The sequence below is a fragment of the Gossypium raimondii genome, chromosome 5 (assembly GCF_025698545.1).
Source record: "Gossypium raimondii isolate GPD5lz chromosome 5, ASM2569854v1, whole genome shotgun sequence".
Taxonomy (NCBI): Eukaryota; Viridiplantae; Streptophyta; class Magnoliopsida; order Malvales; family Malvaceae; genus Gossypium; species Gossypium raimondii.
Window position 1 is genome coordinate 1,490,788 of NC_068569.1, and position 22,824 is coordinate 1,513,611.

The window sequence follows — 22,824 nt, forward strand, 5'->3', positions numbered from 1 at the left end:
AATTTGATTGTTGTGTTTGAGGTGCCTTTAAGGCATATTGGTTGTATGGATAGATGTCATTTTGATTTAACTACATTATGCATGTTTTAGGTACATTTTTGAATGTTTGAAATAGGTATAAATGGTTTGTATGTGTGACAATGTTTAGGGTGAATGAAATGGCTTGAAAATGGTCTATTTCTCGTCTACAAGGCCTAAGACACAGGCGTGTTTCTCAGTTGTGTGTGACACATAGTCACGCGACATGGTTGTGTGTCCCCTGTAGGTTTTTATAAGTTGTATTTCAAGAGTTACACGGCCTGGCACACGGGCGTGTGGCTTGGCCGTGTGACCCAAGTTAGAGAGTTAAACGGGCACGAACACAGGCTGGAACACAGCCGTGTGTCCTTATTTCAAATGCCCACACGGCCTGAGACACGGGCGTGTGGGTGTGTGTCTCAGCCATGTGACCCATGCAGTTTGAAAATTTTTATCTTTTCCTTAAAAATTCTAAATGTTTCCGATTTAGTTTTGATTTGTTTTTAATTTGTTTTTAGGGCCTCGATGGCTCGTATAATGGACAATGTGCATGTTATTAATGGAATTTGCTATGATTGAAGTTGTGAAGTAAATGATTTATATTTTTGATTGTTTTGAAATGTAAACTATAGTAATGCTCCACAACTCTATTTCGACAACGGATATGGGTTATGGGTGTTACAAATATCGAGGTCAAGGGCATCCCATATTATTACCACTCCAAGTGACAAGATTGTATGTAAGAATTTTGGGGTTAGTATGAAATGTACATAGGTTCTTGGTATAGGTGAATGTTAGATGGACTAAAATGCAAACATTGGAAACCTTGTTACTTTGATGATATAATGATATATTGTGTTAGTATTGAAAATGAATTTATGAGAGTTTAACATTTGCATGCATATGTGATGTTATTGTATGGCTATTGTGATGAACTTTAATGAGTTTAAGGTTAATTGAATTGGTTTTGAAGTGTTGGGCTATTTTGAATCAATGTAGGGAGTTTAGCAATTTTTCCAACTGTCTTAAGGTATCGATACCAAGGGGTAAGGCATCGATACTTGGGCCCTAAAATAAAAAAAAACGAAACAGAAAGCAGTTTTAGCATCGATATTGAAGCCTAGGTAACAATACTTATTAATACTTTCATCAAAATTTTGAAAATTTAGAGTTCCAGAATACTATTTTGGTATTGATACTCATCAAAGAGTATAGATACTTTCATATAGGTATCGATAACTCATGTTTTAGTATCGATACTTGTCCCTTGTATTGATTGAAAATCATATTTAAATCATTTCTAAACATACTTGGTTAACCAGTAAAGCCCTTAAACTTTTAATATAAATGAAAACATTATTCTTATACTCGGTTAATCAGATTGTTTAAATGAAAAAATTATTATTAAATGTTCAAAATACCTAATGATTAGCCAATATCGCTTTGGCACAAAATGTAATATTCCTATATCAGGTTCTGAGGGTCGGATCGAGTATAGGGGTGTTACAATGAAAATAGTGGAGCTTGGTAAAAAGTTGAGATTACGTGTTTAGCTTAGGGATGTTATCTTTTGCTTGAGCATTGTCGTGCTTATCACTTATGTGCTAAGTGTGGGTAGGTGTCACGGTTCGCCAAAGAGTAGCACACCCCATAGTGCTAAAAGAGGCCATCATGGTGCAGAGCAAGCCACTTGAGGAGCAGCAAGCCCGGAAGGGCATAGAATTGAGACGGAAGAGACTGAAATGTCCTGGAACATGGTGGAAACTTGTAGTATGCATTGGAGAAGTCTAGAAGGCCTAAAAGATTCCGAAAGGTTATGGAAAGGGTTAGACCTTTTTGGAATAGGGTAGAAGGTTCTAGAAGGTCTAGATACATCCACTTGTATAGATGGAAATGTTCTAGACACGCAATATAGGTCGTCAAATCGAATAGATCTTAGCCATTAGTTTTGAGGGCCAATAAATAGGAAGGTTCCATCCTCAGTTGTACATACTTGGCTTGAATAATGAGAATCCTCCTAGCATTTCTCCCAACCATTGTGTGCTTGAGTGTTTGAGTGTAGAAACTCTCTTGGTGGCTTGTTATAGCCTAAAGGCAAAACTAGCCTCTTTCAATAAAGATCGAAGGTTGTACTTAGGCTCATTGTCATAAGAACTGAACCTTAGGCCACATGTTGACAGAGCTAATATCTCTGCACGTGACATATGCTTGATGTGGGTAATATTTTGCTTTAGGTTTCATTAAACTCTAGCTTAGTCCCCTGTTTTGGGATTTTAATAAATATTTTCCTTTCGGTTGAGAAAAAAATGAATATAAATTACTGTCAAAGTTATTAATTATTATTATCGACTATCATAATAATCTAGTTTTTGGAATCGAAAGCAAGTCCTTAAATAAGAAACAATGTGATGTGATTCTTTTCATCTTCTAGTTTAATGGAAGCAAGAATTGGTCAACAATCAACCCACCTTTACATTTAGTTTAATGAAGTAAGCAGTGCACACTATTTTATATTATCATATATAAAATATACAAGATACTTTATATATAAAATATATAAGATCATTTCAAAAAAAAAATCAAAGATTATAGATAAGTTATCAAACTTTTAAATAAATAAGTTAACAATTTCAAATAAACAAATTTAAAATACATAACATAATTTTACAAAATAAAAACGATAAATATTCACTTTAACTAAAACCACCAGCAACATACATATTATGAAATCAAAAGTCAATAAATACACATATTTCCCATTGTTTTCTCTTCCTTTCTACTGTTTACCCCCAGATTTTCCACATTCTTTTTTTCATTTCCATTAAATATGTGCTTCCTCACACTTTTTCCACATTCTCGTTTCTAAGCTAAAAAGTTATTGCAAACATTACAATGCAATTATGAAATTAAATGAACATTTGTAGAGCCAAATCAAATGAACATTTTGTGTACCATTGAGATTGATACTTAGGAATAAATCTTTTATATAATTTTAACTATGTAATATTTCTTTTAATTTAATAATTTTGAGTTTTTTAATAATTTATAGTGTTAAAAATAATTTTTAATTATTTTAATAATTATTATTTTTGGTTGCCTTATTAATTTTTTTATAGTTTTGCATTAATCCGAAATGGATTTGAATAACCCTTTATCCAGAATAATTTTAGATGTTCATGTTATTAATTTTTACATTTTTATAAATTATTAATAATTTTATTTTTAAATTTTAAAATTATAAATTTTAGTATTTTTAATAAATTTATAAGTTATTTTTTTATAAAATTACACTCATTTAGAATGAATTTAAACAAATAATTGTCTATGTTTTCTTTTATAATTAATAATTTTTAAAAATATTTTATTTAACATGTCACATTAAGACGGTTAACAATAAAATTGGTGAAAGAAAATAAAATAAAAATAAAATATTAAATATTAAATAATAATATTTAATTTAAATTTAGTTAATAATAAATTTAAAAATTTTATAATATTAAAAATACTACGATTCCTTAATTGGTTGAAGAAAATTTTAAATAATGATAATAATAAAAACTTATAATAACTACAAAATTATATATTAACTATATTATTGGTGGGCGGTGAATTGAATTAAGCCTTAAAATTAAGGCTTAACTAGAAAAATCTTGAGCCCAAAGAGTGGGTCCACCGAAACCAAAACTATTAATTTGTGGTTTTGGATGGTTAAAAATTAAACACGCTCCCTTAAAGAATTTCCATAAAAAAACATGCTGTGTGGCCCCCAACATAAGCATTAATTTGGACCCTTGCATGAATGATGTCACCACTGAACTCACCTACACGATTCTACCACAGTTCCTATCCTATGTTTTGATTCGAAATTGAATGCAAAGGCTCAATACAAATTTTCGTTATTAGGTCCAAATGGAGTTTTGATTAAATTTGTTCCGCTTGGTTCCATCTCGAAAATTTTACTGAAATATTTTTCTATTAATTTCATATATAATTTTAATTAAAATATTTTTAACATTTACAAAATTTTATATGATTTAACTATTTTGTATATATTTTAAATTTTTTTATAAAAATATAAAAGACATTGCATACAATTATAGACTGTGACATACAAATGATGAGAATCAACGACATGAACAAGAGCAATAATATTGCATGAGGCTCTGCCATGTATGAAATAAAAAAAAAGGCTTATGATGTAAATACAAATATATAGGACCCTCAAAGTGTATATATATACACGTGTAGGCCTAGCCCATATATGTGTGTCCGTAAACATAAGCAGCAATTATGTTTCCTTCTAACACACACCAATAAGGTAAAAGAAATTCATTAATGAATTATAAGATGTGTGGTACCGATGCTAAAGCATCTTTTAATCTTTGTTGAAAAAGCCACGTCTTTTGTCATTCTCAATTGCCAAACACAGAGACACACTCAATTCCTTTAAATACTCCATTAGTAGTACCCACAGCACTCACAATTTCAGTTTTATATCTTCTTTCGCATTTCGCTTTGGCCATGCCTCCAATTTTCCTTCAATGGCTTAGTCTAGTTGCGATGGTTTTGCTTCAATCCATAAATGGAACTAACTCAAATTTCCCGGCTTACTCATCCCAACTCAAGCATCTCCTCTCCATGTCACAAATTCAGCTCAATAACCTTGCCTTTGCCTCTGATGCCGGTAAGTTGTTCGGGTGGCTTTCAGGCATAGCTGCCAATTACCTGCCCATGTGGCTGGTCCTTATCCTCGGTTCATCTCTCGGGCTGGTTGGTTATGGAGTGCAATATCTCCTCCTCATAGGCCGTGTCTCCAACTTGCCATATGGTGCCATTTTCTTCCTCGCTATGCTAGCAGGAAATAGCATTTGTTGGATCAACACCGTTTGCTACCTCGTTGCCATTAGAAACTTCCCCCTCGACGGCCAACTCGTCATAGGATTGACAGGTAGCTACCAGGGATTAAGTGCAAAAATCTATACAGATATTGTGGATGTCATCTACCCTTCTTCAGACGTGAAGAGAGCCAGAGCCTATCTTTTACTTAGCTCTATCTTACCCCTCATAGTTAGTGTCATAAATGCACCATTAGTTAGAGTTATTAAAGTTATGAAGACAAAGAGGGCCAAAGATGCATTTATATTCATTCTTGTCATAACAATAGCCACAGGAGCCTTTGCTGTCATGGGCAGTATAGGATCAACATCAAGCTTGTTATCACCATTTGCTAGTGCTGTTGGAATGCTAACGTTGCTATTAGCCCCACTTTTAATCCCCTTAGGTTTGGGACTAAGACATCAAATTAAGCAACTTGCAGAGGAAAAAGTTCATATAGAGGAGATTAATAATGTTTCTATGGACAAAATGGAGAGTGGGGTGAAATTAGATATCAGTGAAATCATAAGTGAGAGCCCAAGTGAAAGTTTCGAGTTAAGTTTTAGTTCTACTAGTGAAGAATTTAATGGAGAGATAAGAGAAAGCAATAATGGAGATGATAGGATAAGTGAAACAAACGAGGTAATTAGTGTGATAGAGGAGATCGGTGTGAAGGTGATGCTAAGGAGATTGAACTTTTGGTTATATTTCTTTGTTTATCTTTTCGGTGTTACACTGGCCTTGGTTTTCTTCAACAACTTAGGACAAATAGCTGAATCTCGAGGGCGTTCAGCTTCGTCTCTTGTTTCATTATCTTCTTCGTTTGGTTTCTTTGGCCGTCTCGTACCATCAATCGTGGAATACTTTGTCTCAAGGTAACGTAATCCAAGCTCTTAACTCTTTTATTTTTGGCAAAGTACCTATCTAATATCTTCAGTACAGCAATATTATTTAAACCAAACAAATGAGAATCAGTTGAAGGTTGATGAATGCATTGAAGAAGCATATTTAATTATATTACAATTGGTGGAATTTCAGGAGAAAATACATGATATCGAGACCAGCATTTGTGGTGGCATTAATGGCACCAACAGGAGCAGCCTTCTTCTTATTACTTGCCAACGACACCAGCGTACTATGGCTTTATATTAGCACCGCCATTATAGGAGTGTGTTCGGGGGCAATTACTACCATATCTGTATCTTTAACGACGGAACTGTTCGGGACCAAAAATTTTGGCGTCAACCATAATGTTTTGGTGGTCAATATTCCCATCGGATCCTTACTCTTTGGTTACCTAGCAGCTGTTGTTTATCACAAAGAAGGAAATGCAGAGGGGAAATGCTTTGGCATGAAATGCTACAGAAAGACCTTTAGTTTGTGGGGTACGCTTTGTTTTATTGGAACCTTCCTCGCTTTAATCCTTTACGCTCGTACCCGAAAGTTTTACAACTCGAAAAGATCATAGGGTAATAGAAACTAATTATATTTTATTATTACAGGGTTAGATTTAACTTGCTAATTATTTTTGTATTTGTGTTTAACTTTAAAAGAAATAAATAAATAAAATTATGAATTTCATACTTGTTATTGTATTGGTGTTTGAATTTGACATTATTCTTATATTAATATCTGAATTTTAAAATTTTGAAAGAAATATCGAGAATTAACTTAAAATATATATTTAAGTCTTAATATGAGAATAATTAATAAATTAAAGATGTAATTTAAATAAAAATTTAAACCCTAATACAAATATAATTATCAAATTCAAGACTTAAAATTAAAAAATATTATTGAAAATAGTTACAAAGTTAAAAATAATAATATAAGCCTTATTATTTATCATGCATACACAAATATTTAATATGCATAAATGAAAAGCGATGTAGCCTAGTAAAAGTTTTTACATAAATGAAAATAGTTTTGCCACGCCACTTGTTCTTTAGGTTTGCTTCACATCAATACATTGAAATGACATTCTTTTACTCGTTATATTCGATGCTGGTATCTATAGTCTCGTTTTCTAATTTTTACATTTTATTTTAATCTTATAAAATACTATAAACCCTTATGGTAAATTATATAATAAATATGAAAAATTATACTTAATATGAAAACACCCTTCAAATATTTAAAACGCTCCATTTCTTCTTTAATTTCCTAGACTCGTGTGTTCTTCTTTGATTGAACAATTACTATTGACATCTACCAAATGTTAGGCGCAAATGCAAATTAATTGCCACACAAACAATTCTATATATGTTATATTATGTATATATCATTATATGATATGTAGGTAGTTATTATACTCTATATATACATATAGTGTTTTATCTTAAAGTTTGATATTGAAATTTCATCTTCGGATATGAATACATAAATTAAATTTCTTAATCTAAGCTCTCAGAGTTTCGACACTAATAATTTTGATTCTTCAAAGTTTTGGCATGTACTATTACATCTTAACAAATTTAAATACACAGCATTCTACAAAAATATTTATCAAATATATTCCTTTGCATGTATGGCTTTGTATTCTCAGAATAATTTCTTGAAGTGGATATTAAAGTACAAAATTATCTATTTTACTTTTTCATTATATTTACTCTTTTTCTCTAGTAAAAGTATTAATTAATGCATTTAGGTGAGAAAACAAAATATCCAATAATTTTAAGCATTATTTGTTGAAAACTCTATCATAACATATGCGTATGATTTAAGATTGGTATTTAAAAAACATATAATAAATAATGAAATGCATTTGAAACTAATTAATAATAATAATAAATTAGATTAAGTTGTAAGTAAAACGAAATTTAAACATATGGATACGTCATCTTATAAGATTTCTAAATGAATTATTTATCGTTATGTTGTCATCAATCCTAAGTTTGGATTGAGTTAATTTGTGACACTATCTCAATCAACAATTAATGCTAGAAATTATATTACACACGTATTTGTATGGAAACCACAAATTTAAAACACAAATGTGTGTTTAAAAATAATATAAAATAAAAATAAACGTATGGTTTGATATTTAGTAATAACGCATTAAATATATATGATATTAAAATGAAAAATATTAAATTAAATTATTTATCACGGTGTCAATATTGAGTAAGTGTCGGGTTAATTTAGACACTAAGTCAACAACATTATTAATATACATAAAAATATAACAAATAAATTTATTAAAGTTTCATATAAAATAAAATAAAATAAAAATGCTTTAACTCAAATGGTAAATGAAAATGTTTTACATGCATGGTGGCCTTAATTCAAATCTTATTATAAATAAATTTTATTGATTTATAAAATATAAAAGGCCAAAAACACTCACATAATCATATAACTTGAAAAATAAAATTTTTTTAATAATGTCTAATTAAATTGAGACCGAATTAATAGGTGACACCAACTAAATAAAACTTTTACCAACCTAGATAATGTCAATTACGAGCCGATAATATTTTACATACCAAATTTCCTCTATTTTAATAAATATACTTAGATAATCCATTATTCATTCTAAATATTTTACCTTCCATTATAATTTTTGTAATTTATATATTACGAAATTTATTATTCATACTTCAACTCATATTCTTATCCTTTATAATAATCGTAAAATTAATTTAGCAGCAAATATTTTTCACCATTTTTATGTATTAGGAGATTTCATTAAAAAGCGAAAACACTCCATTACCAGTTTTGCCTATCATTGTAGACTTTAATGCACAAACCTTGTAAAACTTATCGGTGAGACCATATTGATACGACACAAAAAGTAACGAAGAATCAAGTAGGCGCTTGATCAATAGATTGAGTTTGTTGCATCTTATCTTATATTTGAAGCCGCAACTCTATACATATATTTGGCAATAAGCCGCATGTCCGATTAAACGTCAATAAATTTTAGGGAACCAGTAACGTGATTGGTAAATACACCGCATTATCGGTTACTGTATCATGTCATTGATATTTTCTTTTAATGCGGTTAACTTATAGTTAATAAAATACTAACCAACAAAATAATACTTCAAGAGGGAGAAAACATTTTATTATTGTGGATATAAAAATAATTAATAATGCCTATAATCTAACCTTACATGTAGTGTTACAATTTCATGTTTATATTTTAATAAATATGATAAAATATTAAAAACAAAATATTATTCATAACTTACCTTAAAAAATTAAAGTAAAAGATAGAATAGCTAGCTTAATTAACTAAACGTATATGTATATGTAACCACAAGTCCAGTGGAAACATATACGAACTAACCTCTAAATCCTGTACTTTTCCTTATTAAAATATCGTATAGATCAATGCATCTGGTCATAAATTGATATCTACCCTTTCATTTTCATCTTTTAGTTCACGATTCTTGAAAGTAAAACCTGCGCTTAATTTTCAGTGTCATGAACAACTAACGACCTATATATAGGTGCTTAATTAGCTTATTAAAATGAATGCAGTTGCAGGCCCCAGAAGAAAGGCAGGGAACAATTGCAGGCCACATGATCTGCTGTAATCAAACCAAACAAGCAATCTAAACAGGGACCACCACCTGATTCATAGATATCCCCATAAGTTTGTGTGACTGAAAGCAGCGCCACATTATTCCTTTTTTTATTGTCGAATTATTCAGTAAAGGAATTCAATTCTTTGTCTGTTTTACTTTCTGCCCTCGAATTGCATACACACGAGGGCACAGACGTGTGCAGAAGTGGTTAACGTTTGGCTAAGTGCCATCTTAAATCTTTCTTTTTCATTTGATGCATGACGGCTTTTTCACTAAAATAATATAACAATATTTTTTTACCCAAATGACATAAGAGCAATATTATTTATGTAAATAGCATGAAATCTATCGTGATTTTGGGAGGGACGTACGGCCTGGCACCATTAGTATTTAGTGGTGATTTGGGCAGGGCACAAAACTTGTCCCAAATCCTTGCCAATAATTTCGACGATTTGAGGTATGAAAAAATTGAAATTTTCTTTTACAGGAAAAAAATTGTTGATTTATCTAAGTTAACATAATTGGTGATTTTATCCAGCAAAACTCTACATGATCCCTTTTCTACCTAACACTAATCTCTCATTACAAAAACTCAACATAAAACACAAAAAAAAATTCCAAAAAACCACTCCCAAATTTCTGAGGAAAAAAATCATTTCGATTCAAAAAATTCACTAAAAAAATTTAAACCCTAAATCACTTAAAATTTCAAATCCTAAACCACTTTTTTTAAAGCAAATTTTATTGGTTAGCATTCTAAGACCGGGTTAGTAAGGTAAATAATATTTTGCATTATATTATGAACCAAAATTTAGATTAGTGTAATTAATATTATTACAACATTAATAATGTTATAATGTTAGTTGAATTAATACTATGTTATAATTGAAATAGTTGAAAGTGTTATAATCTTATTTAAAAAATATTATGTTATAACAATGTTAGTTATAAATTAATTAGATTAGTGTAATTATGTTTGATATTTAAATATGTTTTTTAATAAGTATGTGAATGTATATTATCGATAATTATGGTGAAACATTTAATATAAATGTAGTAAATTATAATGAATTAAATGACAAATGTAAACGATAATTGTAATAGTAACTTCAAATTTACTTGATGGAATGTAAATAGCTACGACTTTTTGAACTTTAAGATAAATTAGGAATCAAGATCAAAGAGAAACAATGATTAGTTTTCATTCATTAGTAACATATATTAGGATAACTATTACATATTCATTTATGAAAAAAAACTCTATTATTAACATTTAATAAAATCATTCGTCCTAAATAAATGACTTGCGACCATTTTTTTTTCATCAACCATGTAATGTCAGTGAGAAGATACATTTCATTATTTATTGGGTTATAAATTTTACTGTTATTTAAGTCATATACCCAACGTGCTAACTTTCAAATCTATTACCAATTGAGTTCCGACTTTTAATATATTAAAATGTACGAGTTACATACACACAGTTAGTTACTCAATATTGAGGTAAGTCACACCGTGAATGTTACAAGTGAATAAATTTATAAATGGATCTAGGATAAATTCACCTTGGGTTCTATCAAATTTATTGTCAGTCCATACAATCACACCTATATTTTTATCTTTTTGGGAGTCATTCGTTTTAATATCTAAGACAATGTATCTCCTTAATTAGACTTGATAGATGACATAATAGTCTATTGAATCAAATTGCTCAATATTAATTCTTTAGACCATGGACGATTTAGATTACCTATTAACATAAGTTGTCTTATCGCATCATGATCTGTCCACATAATGTAACTTGATATTTGTTAGGTAACCAGTAAACCAATATTATTTGTCTATTCACTAAGGACAGAAGAAAATATAATAATTTAAATGATAAAATTTTATTAACTAATCTATTTAAAAAAATACAAATATTAATAAATAAATAACTACACTAAAAACACTAAATCACAACACTCTCTCACTTACCCTAAATGAATTATATTTTATATACCCATACCCTCGTTATACTAGTCATCAAAATTTTAGTAATCGAATCCGCAAAATGATACCGAGGACTTTGACTACATCAAATATTCTTTATTTATATTTTAAAATTTCATATAATGAAATACATGAAACTGTAGCATATTTGGAGATGTTGGATGATTGGGATTGGGCTAAAAGAACGAAACAAACCCAAGCCTAGCAGAACCTAATCAAGCCTTCAGCCTTGGTTTCTACTACTCCTTCCCTTTTTGCTATCAAGACCTATTCATTTGTCAACACTGAAACTCCATGGGAGAAACAGACTTTTCGCTTTTAAATCTCACAAACACTCAAGTCTGATCTCTCAAACTGAAGCCTGCGCTTTCTTCGAGGGCTCAATTCAGATTTTCCGGGAAAAAGAGATGGACGGGAACCTAGAAATCTCCTTGGATAAGCTTCCCGTTAAACGCCTCGACGCCATCGAGGAAAACGGCCTCGAGCGATACCCTCCGTAAGCGTCTCTTTCCGATCAAGCTCCGTTATATCCTAACTGATTACATTTGCTAATTTTGACTCTCTTTTTTTTTTTTTTTTGGTTTTATTTTTAAATTATTGTATTACATAGCGAGTCTAGCTACGACGAGAAGCGAGTGTCGCTTATACGGCGAATAGACTTCGCGTGGGCGGTGGAGGAAGACGAAGAAAAGGAGAGAAAGAAGAAGCAAAAGAAGAATAGTTCTAAAGATGCCTCCGCCACGTGGCAGTGGCAGAGCATGGTGGAGAATCTCCAATTGGCTCATCAGGAGCTTTCCGTCATCATCGACCTTATCAACACTGTGAGTTCCCTAGCTTTTTGATGTTTTACTTAGGTATCGTTTTTGTGCTGTTACGTATTTATATTTGATTAAAAATTAATAAATGTTTTATTCAACACAAAAGTAAAACTAAAACCAATTATATTACGTATCAATACTTGAATTTTTGTTGATTGAATTTAATGCCATATTTGTATCAATATTAAATTGTTCTGTTTCTTTCCCCTTAAGTAAAAACTTGGTTTCCTGTACATCATTGTCTTTATCTTGGAATGAATGAGTGCTGAATGTAACAGAGTCTTAATAAACATTACCTTTTGGTTAGGTGAGTTCAAAAGCTATATCTGAAGTTTCCATTAGCTTCTTTGTCTGGTTGCATTTCCATTTTCCTTGACATAGTAAGTTCAAAATGTGGAGAGTTCTGCCTTTTTTAATGGTAAATGGGAAGTCATTTAAATATGATTTTTATTTTTATTTTGTGGAAAGGTGGAAGCTAATGATGCTGTAACGGTGGCTGGCATGACCAGGCCTAAGCCATTACCTAATGAGCTTATGTCTGATCTTGCCGTATCTGCTGCAACCAAGCTGCAATGTTACCGGGTATTCTTCTTTTTTTTCTGGGGAATTAAAGTGATGCTCTCAACTCCTCTTGAGCTTAAGTTTGAGTTGTGTAAGATGTGTAACTACCACTCTCATTGAAAACATGCCTATTTGTCTTGGTATCAGAGAAATTTTACGAACTTCCTATTGAGGTTTATTTCTATTGCAGCATCTGGGAAAATACTTCAAACAGTCTGCCAATGCTTTGGAACAGCAGATTGCTAGGGAAGCAAGATTTTATGGTGCTCTAATCAGGTATCCCTCTGCATTGGTTTAAAAGAATCTGAAATTTTGTTGCTACCATGTTTCGTATTCTTTACTTATTATTCTATAAGCTTATTATGCGATTTGTTTTGTGGAGGCCTTGTTCTTTTACCTGCTCCATTTCTCTTATTTCCTAACAAGTGTATAGATTGCAGCAAAATTGGAAAGTTAAACGACAGCGAGTGGCAGGTCCAGGCCCAGCTTCTAGCAATGAAGGCTTCACTATTGATCTTTTTGATAATTCATTATATAGTTCAACACCAATGTCTCGCCCGTCTTCTTTATCTTCGATACGTGTTGAACATGATTCAGCTGGGATGTTGTCTATCAACTTACCTCCAAATTCATGCCACTCTCTTCATTTTGGTTTTCTTGGTGTGCATTCTGCTGATATACCAAAAGAATTTAATAAGATCAGGACCCATGGCTCGGTTGGGCAGCACACAAGAAACACTGAGAAAGAATCAATGAGCGATGATGAGTATGTCAAAGAAACACATTTGCTCCTTCGCGATGTTCATCAATCAATCTTCAATGATCAGGTAGAATTTGCTTTCTTTAAGCTATTTTGTGACTCTAATATGCTTTCTTACTAATATTATGTTGCTTTGATTCAGGTATTTGATATGTTGAATTGTGAAGCATTCAACCAATCTGTTGGAGTCAATGTAACTGGAATGCGAGAAAATTATCTACAATTGAGCATAGGTCAAGGAACCTCTCTATTCATATCACTTGTGCCATCTAGTGAGGGTGACAATCAGGCTGTTGACACTGCCAATATGCAGAATGTAGATTCTGCAATTGTACCTTTGGACTCGTTTAATGAGGTGAAATTCGGAGAACGAAAACATGATACTCCTACAATGAAAAAGAAATGGGGTTTCCCTCATCGTATCAGTTGTGAAATTTATCTGCAGCAAATTGTTCATGAACATGCATTTCTAAAAGCAAAGGATAAACCAAATTTATCTGGTACTCCAGTATCTGGCCAATCAGGAAAGGATGGACCTGGTCTTCTGGGTCATTTCTGTCTGTCTCTGGCTCATAGAATCTTTTCGAGCAGAGTTCTTATAGAGCTGGAAAATGTGGTATTTTCCTCATTAACCATTTGACTAGCATTACTACAAGTTTTACCATTTGACTAGCATTACTACAAGTTTTCTTTGGATTTTATTTTTCCTACTTCATAAAATATTTTTTCATGATATCTGTAGGTATGCAGGGTTCCATATCTCCATTTAATGACCCACCCAACTTGGCATTCACGGAAATCATCTTGGACAATCTTTATGAAAGTTCCTCAGTCCATTCTTCATGCAGAGTCCCAATCCCCAAGATCAGACTTCCAGAACATTAAGGATGTTATAAAATCACAATTTCATACCAAGGTGGTGCTGAGTGATGACCGTATAAATGTTGAAGGGGAAGGTGCTCCTAATGTTGTTGGCCTGTTCAAAAGAAGCTCTGAGGACATATGTTCTGTAAACAAATATGACTGCGACTTGGCTGATCTTCCTGTTATATTACTTCAGCAGGTAGGTTGCTTGTGTAAACTTCATGGAATTATGCCACTGAGTATTATTTAGATCTGTCCAATGGCCATGGACAAGTCTAGTATTGTTCTGTGACCACTGTTTTTAAGGTTTAAATTGACTGTTAATGCTGACATGATCTGCATGTCATTCGGTATCTGCATACAATTAATATAATGAGGCTGACCAACAACCTAACATTGGCATAAATCTTTAGCAGATTTGAGTACTATCATTTAGCAGATGTCTGAATGTAATCTATCTGCTTTCCCTAAGCATAAATCTTTATCCCTCCCTATGCTGAGAGGCCGACACTAATTATTAGTAATACTTAGTTGGCTGAATTACTTGCTAGACAGTATCTATTGCAACTTTAACAGATTTAGAATACGGTATGGAAGCTATACCTTGATGGAAACAACTGTCTACTAACTTTTGGTGGTTTAGATACTTTTGACTTATTGTTTGTGCAAAACTAACGATTTCATATTATCATAATCAAAATGAGGATAGCATAATTTATTCCTAGAAAGTTAATTAGGGTAGTGCAAATTCCTTGCTGTGCTTGGTTGTGTAGGCACAAATCATGTGATTAGTGATTACCCTGTGAGTGTTAACATAGATGAGGTGATTAGACAATAATGTGGAGGAGGAGGTTCCTTTGGTTAAAGGGGAAGAGTGGGCTGATATAGAAGCATGAGGAGAAAGTGATGTGTTAAAGTAAAAGAATGGTTAATTTTTTTCTTAGTGTGAGAAAGACGGCCCTATTTTTCATTTTTGCTGCTGTGCTTGGTTGTGTAGGCACAAATCATGTGATTAGTGATTACCCTGTGAGTGTTAACATAGATGAGGTGATTAGACAATAATGTGGAGGAGGAGGTTCCTTTGGTTAAAGGGGAAGAGTGGGTTGATATAGAAGCATGAGGAGAAAGTGATGTGTTAAAGTAAAAGAATGGTTAATTTTTTTCTTAGTGTGAGAAAGACGGCCCTATTTTTCATTTTTGCTGCTGTGCTTGGTTGTGTAGGCACAAATCATGTGATTAGTGATTACCCTGTGAGTGTTAACATAGATGAGGTGATTAGACAATAATGTGGAGGAGGAGGTTCCTTTGGTTAAAGGGGAAGAGTGGGTTGATATAGAAGCATGAGGAGAAAGTGATGTGTTAAAGTAAAAGAATGGTTAATTTTTTTCTTAGTGTGAGAAAGACAGCCCTATTTTTCATTTTTGCTATTTTCTGGCGTGATCTATTTGTTGTAATGAAATAGGTTTTTCTTGCATAATCACGAATCAACTGTGAATTTGATTATTTTAACTTTTGTTATTTGGTGGGTTTAATGTATACTGCATGCTATTTGTTTTCTTTACTTGCATTTGTCTGGAAGTGTGATTAGAACATGCATGCTTGATGCATGTTCATGACTAAATATTTTGCTGATATGGCATTGACTCTGGCTACAGGTTGCAAGCCAAGTTATTCGTTGGCTTCATGGGGAAGCTCTTATGGTGGGAATAAAAACAAACAGATATTTTCTGAGCTTGGCTTTTGATCTAGAACAGGGGGAGAGTGTTAGCCTGGTGGCCCATGTGGACCCAGAAGACATACAAGGCGGCATCTCTTGGTGGTTAGTAATGGAAGATGGGTTTGCAGAGGATTGGAAACTTCAAATGGAAATTTATGATGGTACACCTGAGTATAGAAAATTTTTGGGTCATTTAAATTTGGATGTATTATACTCAACAATGATGGACTTGGTTACCTTGAGCGATGGAGGTGGAAACCACTGATTCCGTTAAAGTTTCATCAACATTCCTTCACATTTAAGCTCCGTTTCTATACTCAAATCAGCGATACATTTAAATTAGTTGCTGTATTATTGTGCAAGTAATTTCGGTCGTTAGTTCTCTACTCTATACTCCACATTTTCTCGCCAGCTTACTGGAATAGAGTATTAGTTTTATTGACTTGTTACAGGTTACAGCAGCTTAGAGTTGATTTTAAGTTTGCAGGTCCCTCAAGGAAAGCCCCAAACAGGACTGACAGACATCAAAATTTCCAGGTTAGGGTCACTTTCATTTCTTTATTTCACCAAAAATAATTAAATGCAGGGCTTATAGACAAGAATTGGAGGAGAAATAAATCAGCCAATCATGTTTTCGACTAATTAATAAAAATGCCTATCCAATTCTCTTCCATTCCTGGCTTCCAGCACAGTTCGAAAAATCAACATTCCCTTTAATAGGCATATGGTATGGAATGAAATTGAAAGATGATCATATCATTTTAATGTGATAGTAACATGATAGGCGTTTAAGTTTTTAGTTAATACCTGTCTCGGGTTTGATTTTTAGATAATATTTGTTCCCTACTTCTTGGTGGCCGACTAAAAGAAGAAAACACCGTCTTGCCTCCTCTTTTCTCTTCCCTTATGCAAAGTCAAAGCTGTAGAAACAAAACCTTTGACGTTCAACATCTTCACCAATCAATAGTCAAATATAATGTCATTGAGCCTTGATGCATTGTTATTGCATCTTACGATTTGGAGTATTATTATTCATCTGATGAAAACCATGTCTATGTTTATGGCGTTCCCTTGTTCTGCAGTGTGTAACGACCCGGAACGGAGAAGATGTAATGAAATGGAGTGTTGTTTTCATATTACGATCAGAAAATTTTAGTTTTTCTTGTTTAGCTACAACTTACCCATGATTTTATTATAGAATAAAGGGCAGAGTCCATGAAGGAGGCTCCTGCACGAATGAATCAATAAGCTTTAATCAATGGTTGACTCATATTTCTGGATTGCATAGTGTTTTCACATAATAAAAAAAAAATTGGAAAGTGAAGTTGCATCATTACTAATCAATCATCAGTAAAGTGGAACACACTCATTAATGGCTAGTTTTTTCTGGGGAAAAAGGAAATTCACTGTTAATAACCGTGATAAACAATGTTTCCTTTGAAAATATTCATTACGAGTAATAACCGTGGTAAACAAAATGCAATTGAAAATACATCCACAACTTAATTTTAATCTTGATTTTAAGTTTTGAGAAATGGAAAGTCACTGGTAGAGGAAGATGATGACTGAATTCCAGAAAATAAAATTCCATAAATGGCAGGATTTTATCTTGTGAAACACTACCTTTCATCTCCAGAGGCAAAACTCTGCTGCACGGAAGATATTTTTTTTTTGGCTGTAGATACTTCACTTTCTTTGATGAGATGGCTTACAATGATTAATTAGATTTTATGTCGCGAGTCAATTGCAGATTTGATATTACCTGCCGCATAAGTTAATACGATATTCAGCAGAGGGATTATGGGACATAAGACTCCAATATTAGAGGCCAAACCAAAATGAAAATACAATGATTAATTAGCCATCATTTTTCTGTAAGAAAATCACTATATCAATTAGAAGCACTGAAGAGAACCAAACCGCATATTAACACTGGAAATGATTACAAACAATCTGAGCTCCAATGATTTTTCAGTAACATTTGTATTCTATGGGATATACATACACTCTTACTTAATACAAAGAAAAATATCATAATCAAATTAGACCCAGTGTCCAATAGCTGTAAGACTAGAAGCCTTCATATTCATGAAGTAGTGGAGATTGTTTTTAGGCTGGAACTTTGTGTCTGCCTGACATGATTCTATTGGATCAGCAATCATGTCTCTCACCCTGCTTGTCCAAGAAAGACAAAAAGCTCTTTGCCATGCGCCATTTCTTGATTGCTCATCCATCAATTAACCAAATTGTCTTTGTCAATTATGTTCCTTAAAGAAATTAATATCCACATCATTATCTTGCAGCAAAACCCATCACCATATTCAAAAGGGTTAAAAAAAAAACGTAAACTAACTAGTTGGTCACTCAACTTTTAGGGTGCTTTCATTGTGGTCACTTAAAATTAAATCATTACAATTTGGTCACTTAACTTTTAGAGTGTTTTCATTTTAGTCACTCAAGCGTTAAATATTTGATGGCGGTTAACTTTATATGTCACATCATGTTTACACTTTCATTTTAGTCACCCAACTTTTAAATGCTTTCATTTTGGTTACCCAAAAAATATCTTTTTTAAGTATTGATTGGGGTAAAAAAGTAAATCAATGATTAAAGTAAAAAGTGATAGAAACTAATATAATAGAATTTTTTATCAATTTGTACTTGTTTATCCTGTTGTCTAAAATTCTAAATTAGGGTTTTGAAATATAAAATTTTTAAATATTAGGATTCAAAGTTATAGTAGCAAATAGATTCACATTATCAATGGATAAAAAATTTCAACAATTTATTTAATTTATTTTGATGTTTTGAAATTATTTTCAAAAACTATCAATGAAAATTATCTTTATTAGTTGTCTCTGAAACCCAAATTTCTTTTGATTATGTGATCTTAAATCTTACATGCTAAGCTAAAACAAAGAAAATCCTTACAATTAATTAAATTAATTAATTTTATCTTCTATTCCAAGCAAAACTCATAAATTTTCTTCACTTCTTTACCAAACGAAGAATAACAATTAATTCATAGTTTTGGCAATGGAATAAACAAGTATAATTTAACAATTTTTGTGTATTATTTTAATTTTTCCACCTTTTCACTTTAATCCTTAATTTTTTTTATCCCAATTAATACTTAAAAGAATATTTTTTGGGTGACTAAAATGAAAACGATCTAAAAGTTTGCAAATATTTTATTTTAAGTAACCACAATGAAATCGGCTTAGAAGTTGGGTGACCAACTTGAGAGTTTACCCTAAAATAGATTAAGTCCATAGGAGTTGTTGCTTCACAAGCAGACGATTACAGCAGTAATTTTGCTGAGCACCCCATAGTTAAGGACTTCCCTTCTGACAACTGAGCGTGAAAATTTGCTGTAAACAATGTCACATTTTCAGTTTTCAGGAAAAGGGTAAAAAATAATTTAGGCCAAAGGTGATGTCTGTCTGTCTTTATTTGGAATTTGTTAAATAATTCCTTGAATTATTAATTTATCATATATGCTTTCAACGGTGGGAAATTGATGCAATGGCAGAAGCTAAGACGGTGACAAGTATGGAGATTCCTTTCCCCATTTACTGTTCATTCATTGTCATTGATGCAGATATAAATATACCCTTTGCAGAGTTAAGGATCATCGTCTCCGTGTGCCCTTCTTTGCCTTTTTACCTTTTCTACAATCAATAAGATAAAATATCTAGGAACCTGCAAATTAGAGTCACCCCCCACCCCGAAGATACTTTTATCAGTGAACTCTGAAAAGTGAGAGGCATGAACATAATCTACACATTTCATTGGTGAACTGTTTCATCTGTTAGGGATGTTTGATGGAGGGTTGACTATGTCTTTCCATAAAGTAAACTGTCCACCAGTTGTAGGTAATCTAAGTAAAATCAGAAGCCAGTGTAGAACAAGACCAAACCCATGTTTTGCAGTACAAATGTCTTCAACTCTGGTACAAACAGATGAAAATGGAGATTTTTATGAATCCAAAAAGATATCAGGTTCAAGTTCAACCGAACTAAAAAGTCAGCCCCAGAATTCCCTGCTTAGCCAAGCCAATACAGTAGGTATAATTGGAGGGGTTTCTGTTTTGTCCACTCTTATATTCCTTGAGAAACTTGTGTGGTGGAGCTCTAGGAATGGGGAGGAATGTGTTCCTTTCGTTGTCTGCAGTGAACCGGCCCTAGACGGCGGCCGCCGTCCGGTTCATTCATCGGAAGTGAATGATGAACATATTATTATCCAGAATCTGAGGCAGAAAAGAATATTTCTCGAGAAATCTGGAGCTCGTTGCATTGTGATGCCATGCCATATCTCAAATGCATGGCATGATGAGATATCTGAGAGCTGCTCACTGCCCTTTTTTCACATTGGTGACTGTGTTGCCAGGGAGCTCAAGGAAGCGAAATTGAAGCCACTGGATGCTGGGAGCAGTGTTCGAATTGGGGTACTTTCCACCTGTGAAACCATAGCTGTTGCTCCATATCAACAAAAATTACAGAATCAGGTATCTCAATGGTCTATTTGATTCTGGATTTGATTTTTTTTTCTGGTATCATCAAGTTTATATACATTGTACGATAATAGAAAGCTAAATTTGTGTCCTAAAAACTTTGGGTCATAAAATCAACAATCAAATTGTTAGACCAGGCGCTTAGTCATGTTATCAGAGGAAACCGGGGAACTCTTCAAATTCAAGTTTATTAAGATTTTATTCGCCATTGTTTGCAAAATCTGTTCCTTTATTTGGTTTGGTTGGAAAACATCATATGAAACAACTAATTTAAGACAAAACATGCCACTAGGAAGAATCTTCACTATGTTCATCCAAAAGTACACATTTTTTGCAGGGTTTTGAGGTGGTTTTGCCAGACAAGGAAACGATGGAACATATTCTAATGCCAGCAGCTGAATCATGGAACCAAAGGGACATAGAAGGGGCTCGAAACTTGCTGAGAATTGCAATTCAGGTTCTTTTAATTAGAGCTGTGAATATTGTCATCCTTGCTTCGGATGTACTGCAGAACATTTTACCTCGAGAGGATCCTCTTCTTAAAAAATGTATGGATCCCATGGATGCTTTAGCCAGAACAACTATAAAATGGGCTAAATCTGCAAAGAAGGTACGTAGGAAAACTTGAACTATACAAGCATGGAAACTCTTGCTGTCTTGTAACTTGTAAGGGTATATTTGCCTATCGAAAGTGCACAACATCTTGTTCATACTATGGTGTCAATAAAAAAAAAACAAGGCTTACACAGCAACAACAACAGTACCAAATAAGATAAGGCTGAACCGATAATGTTAGAAGCAAATTAAATGATCGCTCTATGAATGTATACAAAGAGATACCTACCTACAAATAAAGACAGACAAGGGACAGAGGCTTAATTTGCATTTGATGATATGAAATTTTTGTAAAGTAGATGTTCTTCATATTCAATACAATTCGTGTTGAAATATGTTTAAAAGATGCCATCTCAAGTCGCCATGTCGTTTTGTATTATTTCATTATTAAGAGAGTAATATATTATTTCAGCATTAAAACAACAGTCGGGCAGCTAAGAAGATTGAGGACAACAGCATCCATTCACTTCCATGCACGTTTTGAAATCTGAATACAAAATATAGGAATTTATTATTTACTCAATGATAAAAGATTTCCATTGATATCACGTCATTGGTTTAGTAACAAAACTTATGTTTCTAATTAACTGGCATGAAGTTTGAGATTTAATCCCATGTTTGTAAATTCTTTCTCCTGTCCCCTGTAATATAATTGCTTGCCTGTAAAAATAAAATAAAATTCAGAATCTAAACAACCAGTAAAAAAAATATTATAAACGTAATCCTATAACCCATCAAAATCCTAAAGTGCCACTCAAGTGTTCCAATAATTTCTGAAAGGTCATTTGAAAGATTTAATTAAGAAACAAAAGAAAATGCATTGAATTGTATTGATTTGGTTTTGGGTGCTTTAAAAATGATTATCATAATCATTTTTGCATGTTTGTTTGAATATTCTGTTTGGTTTTAGACTTTTAGAAAGTTATATTTGTCGATGCCTTCATTGTATTGAAACAGAGTAACAAGATTCTTGATTTAGCACCATAGTTTTGCATGGCTAGGTTCCATAGTCCAAATTAATTAATTTATTAAGCAACATTATTGAAATTATTTTAGTGTAAAGTGAAAAAAATGAGCAACATATAGCAATGTACCCTCTTACCTCTGTCTAGACTCTGGACCCCCCATGGATGTGCTGTTGCAGAACTGGTTCACTTGAAATTGGGGCACTTAAACATCTTAAAGAATAATATGAGCAACATAAAAGCAGCACTGCCCAATCCCAATTAGAATCTTGTGAAACAAAAGCTACATTACTGGGCAGTAGGAGGGAGACAACAAAGTATGTGTGTATATATATATGTGTAAAAGAAATTTACTTAAAGAAAAGGTTATGCAGACAAATACTTGTGCCAATAATAATGTGTGGGATTTGACTTTGCTTCGAACTTGGCAATGGGCATTGGCATCTATGCTTCTAAAGAAGGGAGCATCTGGTTCTTATCTTCATTATTATATTATATATATAGTTCCATAAAGGTTTTAGGCTTAAAAGAATCATAAATTATTGCACTGAGACAAAACCCTGCCTTTTGATCCCTTGAATCTTTATTTCTAAA

General features: G+C 32.6%; 3 protein-coding genes across 4 annotated transcripts; all 3 read left to right on the forward strand.

The window, feature by feature from the left end:
* The first annotated feature begins 4,442 nt into the window (after positions 1–4,442).
* Positions 4,443–6,474, forward strand: LOC105766743 (protein NUCLEAR FUSION DEFECTIVE 4). The gene is made up of 2 exons (XM_012586321.2): positions 4,443–5,768; positions 5,932–6,474. The coding sequence occupies exons 1-2, from the start codon at positions 4,540–4,542 to the stop codon at positions 6,359–6,361; spliced, it is 1,659 nt and encodes a 552-aa protein (XP_012441775.2). The 5' UTR covers positions 4,443–4,539; the 3' UTR covers positions 6,362–6,474.
* Positions 6,475–11,599: 5,125 nt separating this feature from the next.
* On the forward strand, positions 11,600–16,586 carry LOC105769407 (mediator of RNA polymerase II transcription subunit 17). 2 transcript variants are annotated; one of them, XM_012590018.2, is made up of 8 exons: positions 11,600–11,913; positions 12,028–12,238; positions 12,704–12,817; positions 12,987–13,072; positions 13,230–13,623; positions 13,699–14,172; positions 14,299–14,619; positions 16,076–16,586. In XM_012590018.2, exons 1-8 carry the CDS (start codon positions 11,825–11,827, stop codon positions 16,400–16,402), a joined length of 2,016 nt encoding a protein of 671 aa, XP_012445472.1. In that variant the 5' UTR covers positions 11,600–11,824; the 3' UTR covers positions 16,403–16,586. The 2 variants fall into 2 exon arrangements, with proteins under 2 accessions (XP_012445472.1, XP_012445475.1); XM_012590021.2 differs by lacking the exon at positions 11,600–11,913 and adding an exon at positions 12,543–12,615 and having other exon boundaries at positions 12,110–12,238.
* A 3,076-nt stretch (positions 16,587–19,662) lies between these two features.
* LOC105770535 (uncharacterized) lies at positions 19,663–21,622 on the forward strand. The gene is made up of 2 exons (XM_012591778.2): positions 19,663–20,644; positions 20,988–21,622. The coding sequence occupies exons 1-2, from the start codon at positions 19,955–19,957 to the stop codon at positions 21,276–21,278; spliced, it is 981 nt and encodes a 326-aa protein (XP_012447232.1). The 5' UTR covers positions 19,663–19,954; the 3' UTR covers positions 21,279–21,622.
* The last annotated feature ends 1,202 nt before the right edge of the window (positions 21,623–22,824 follow it).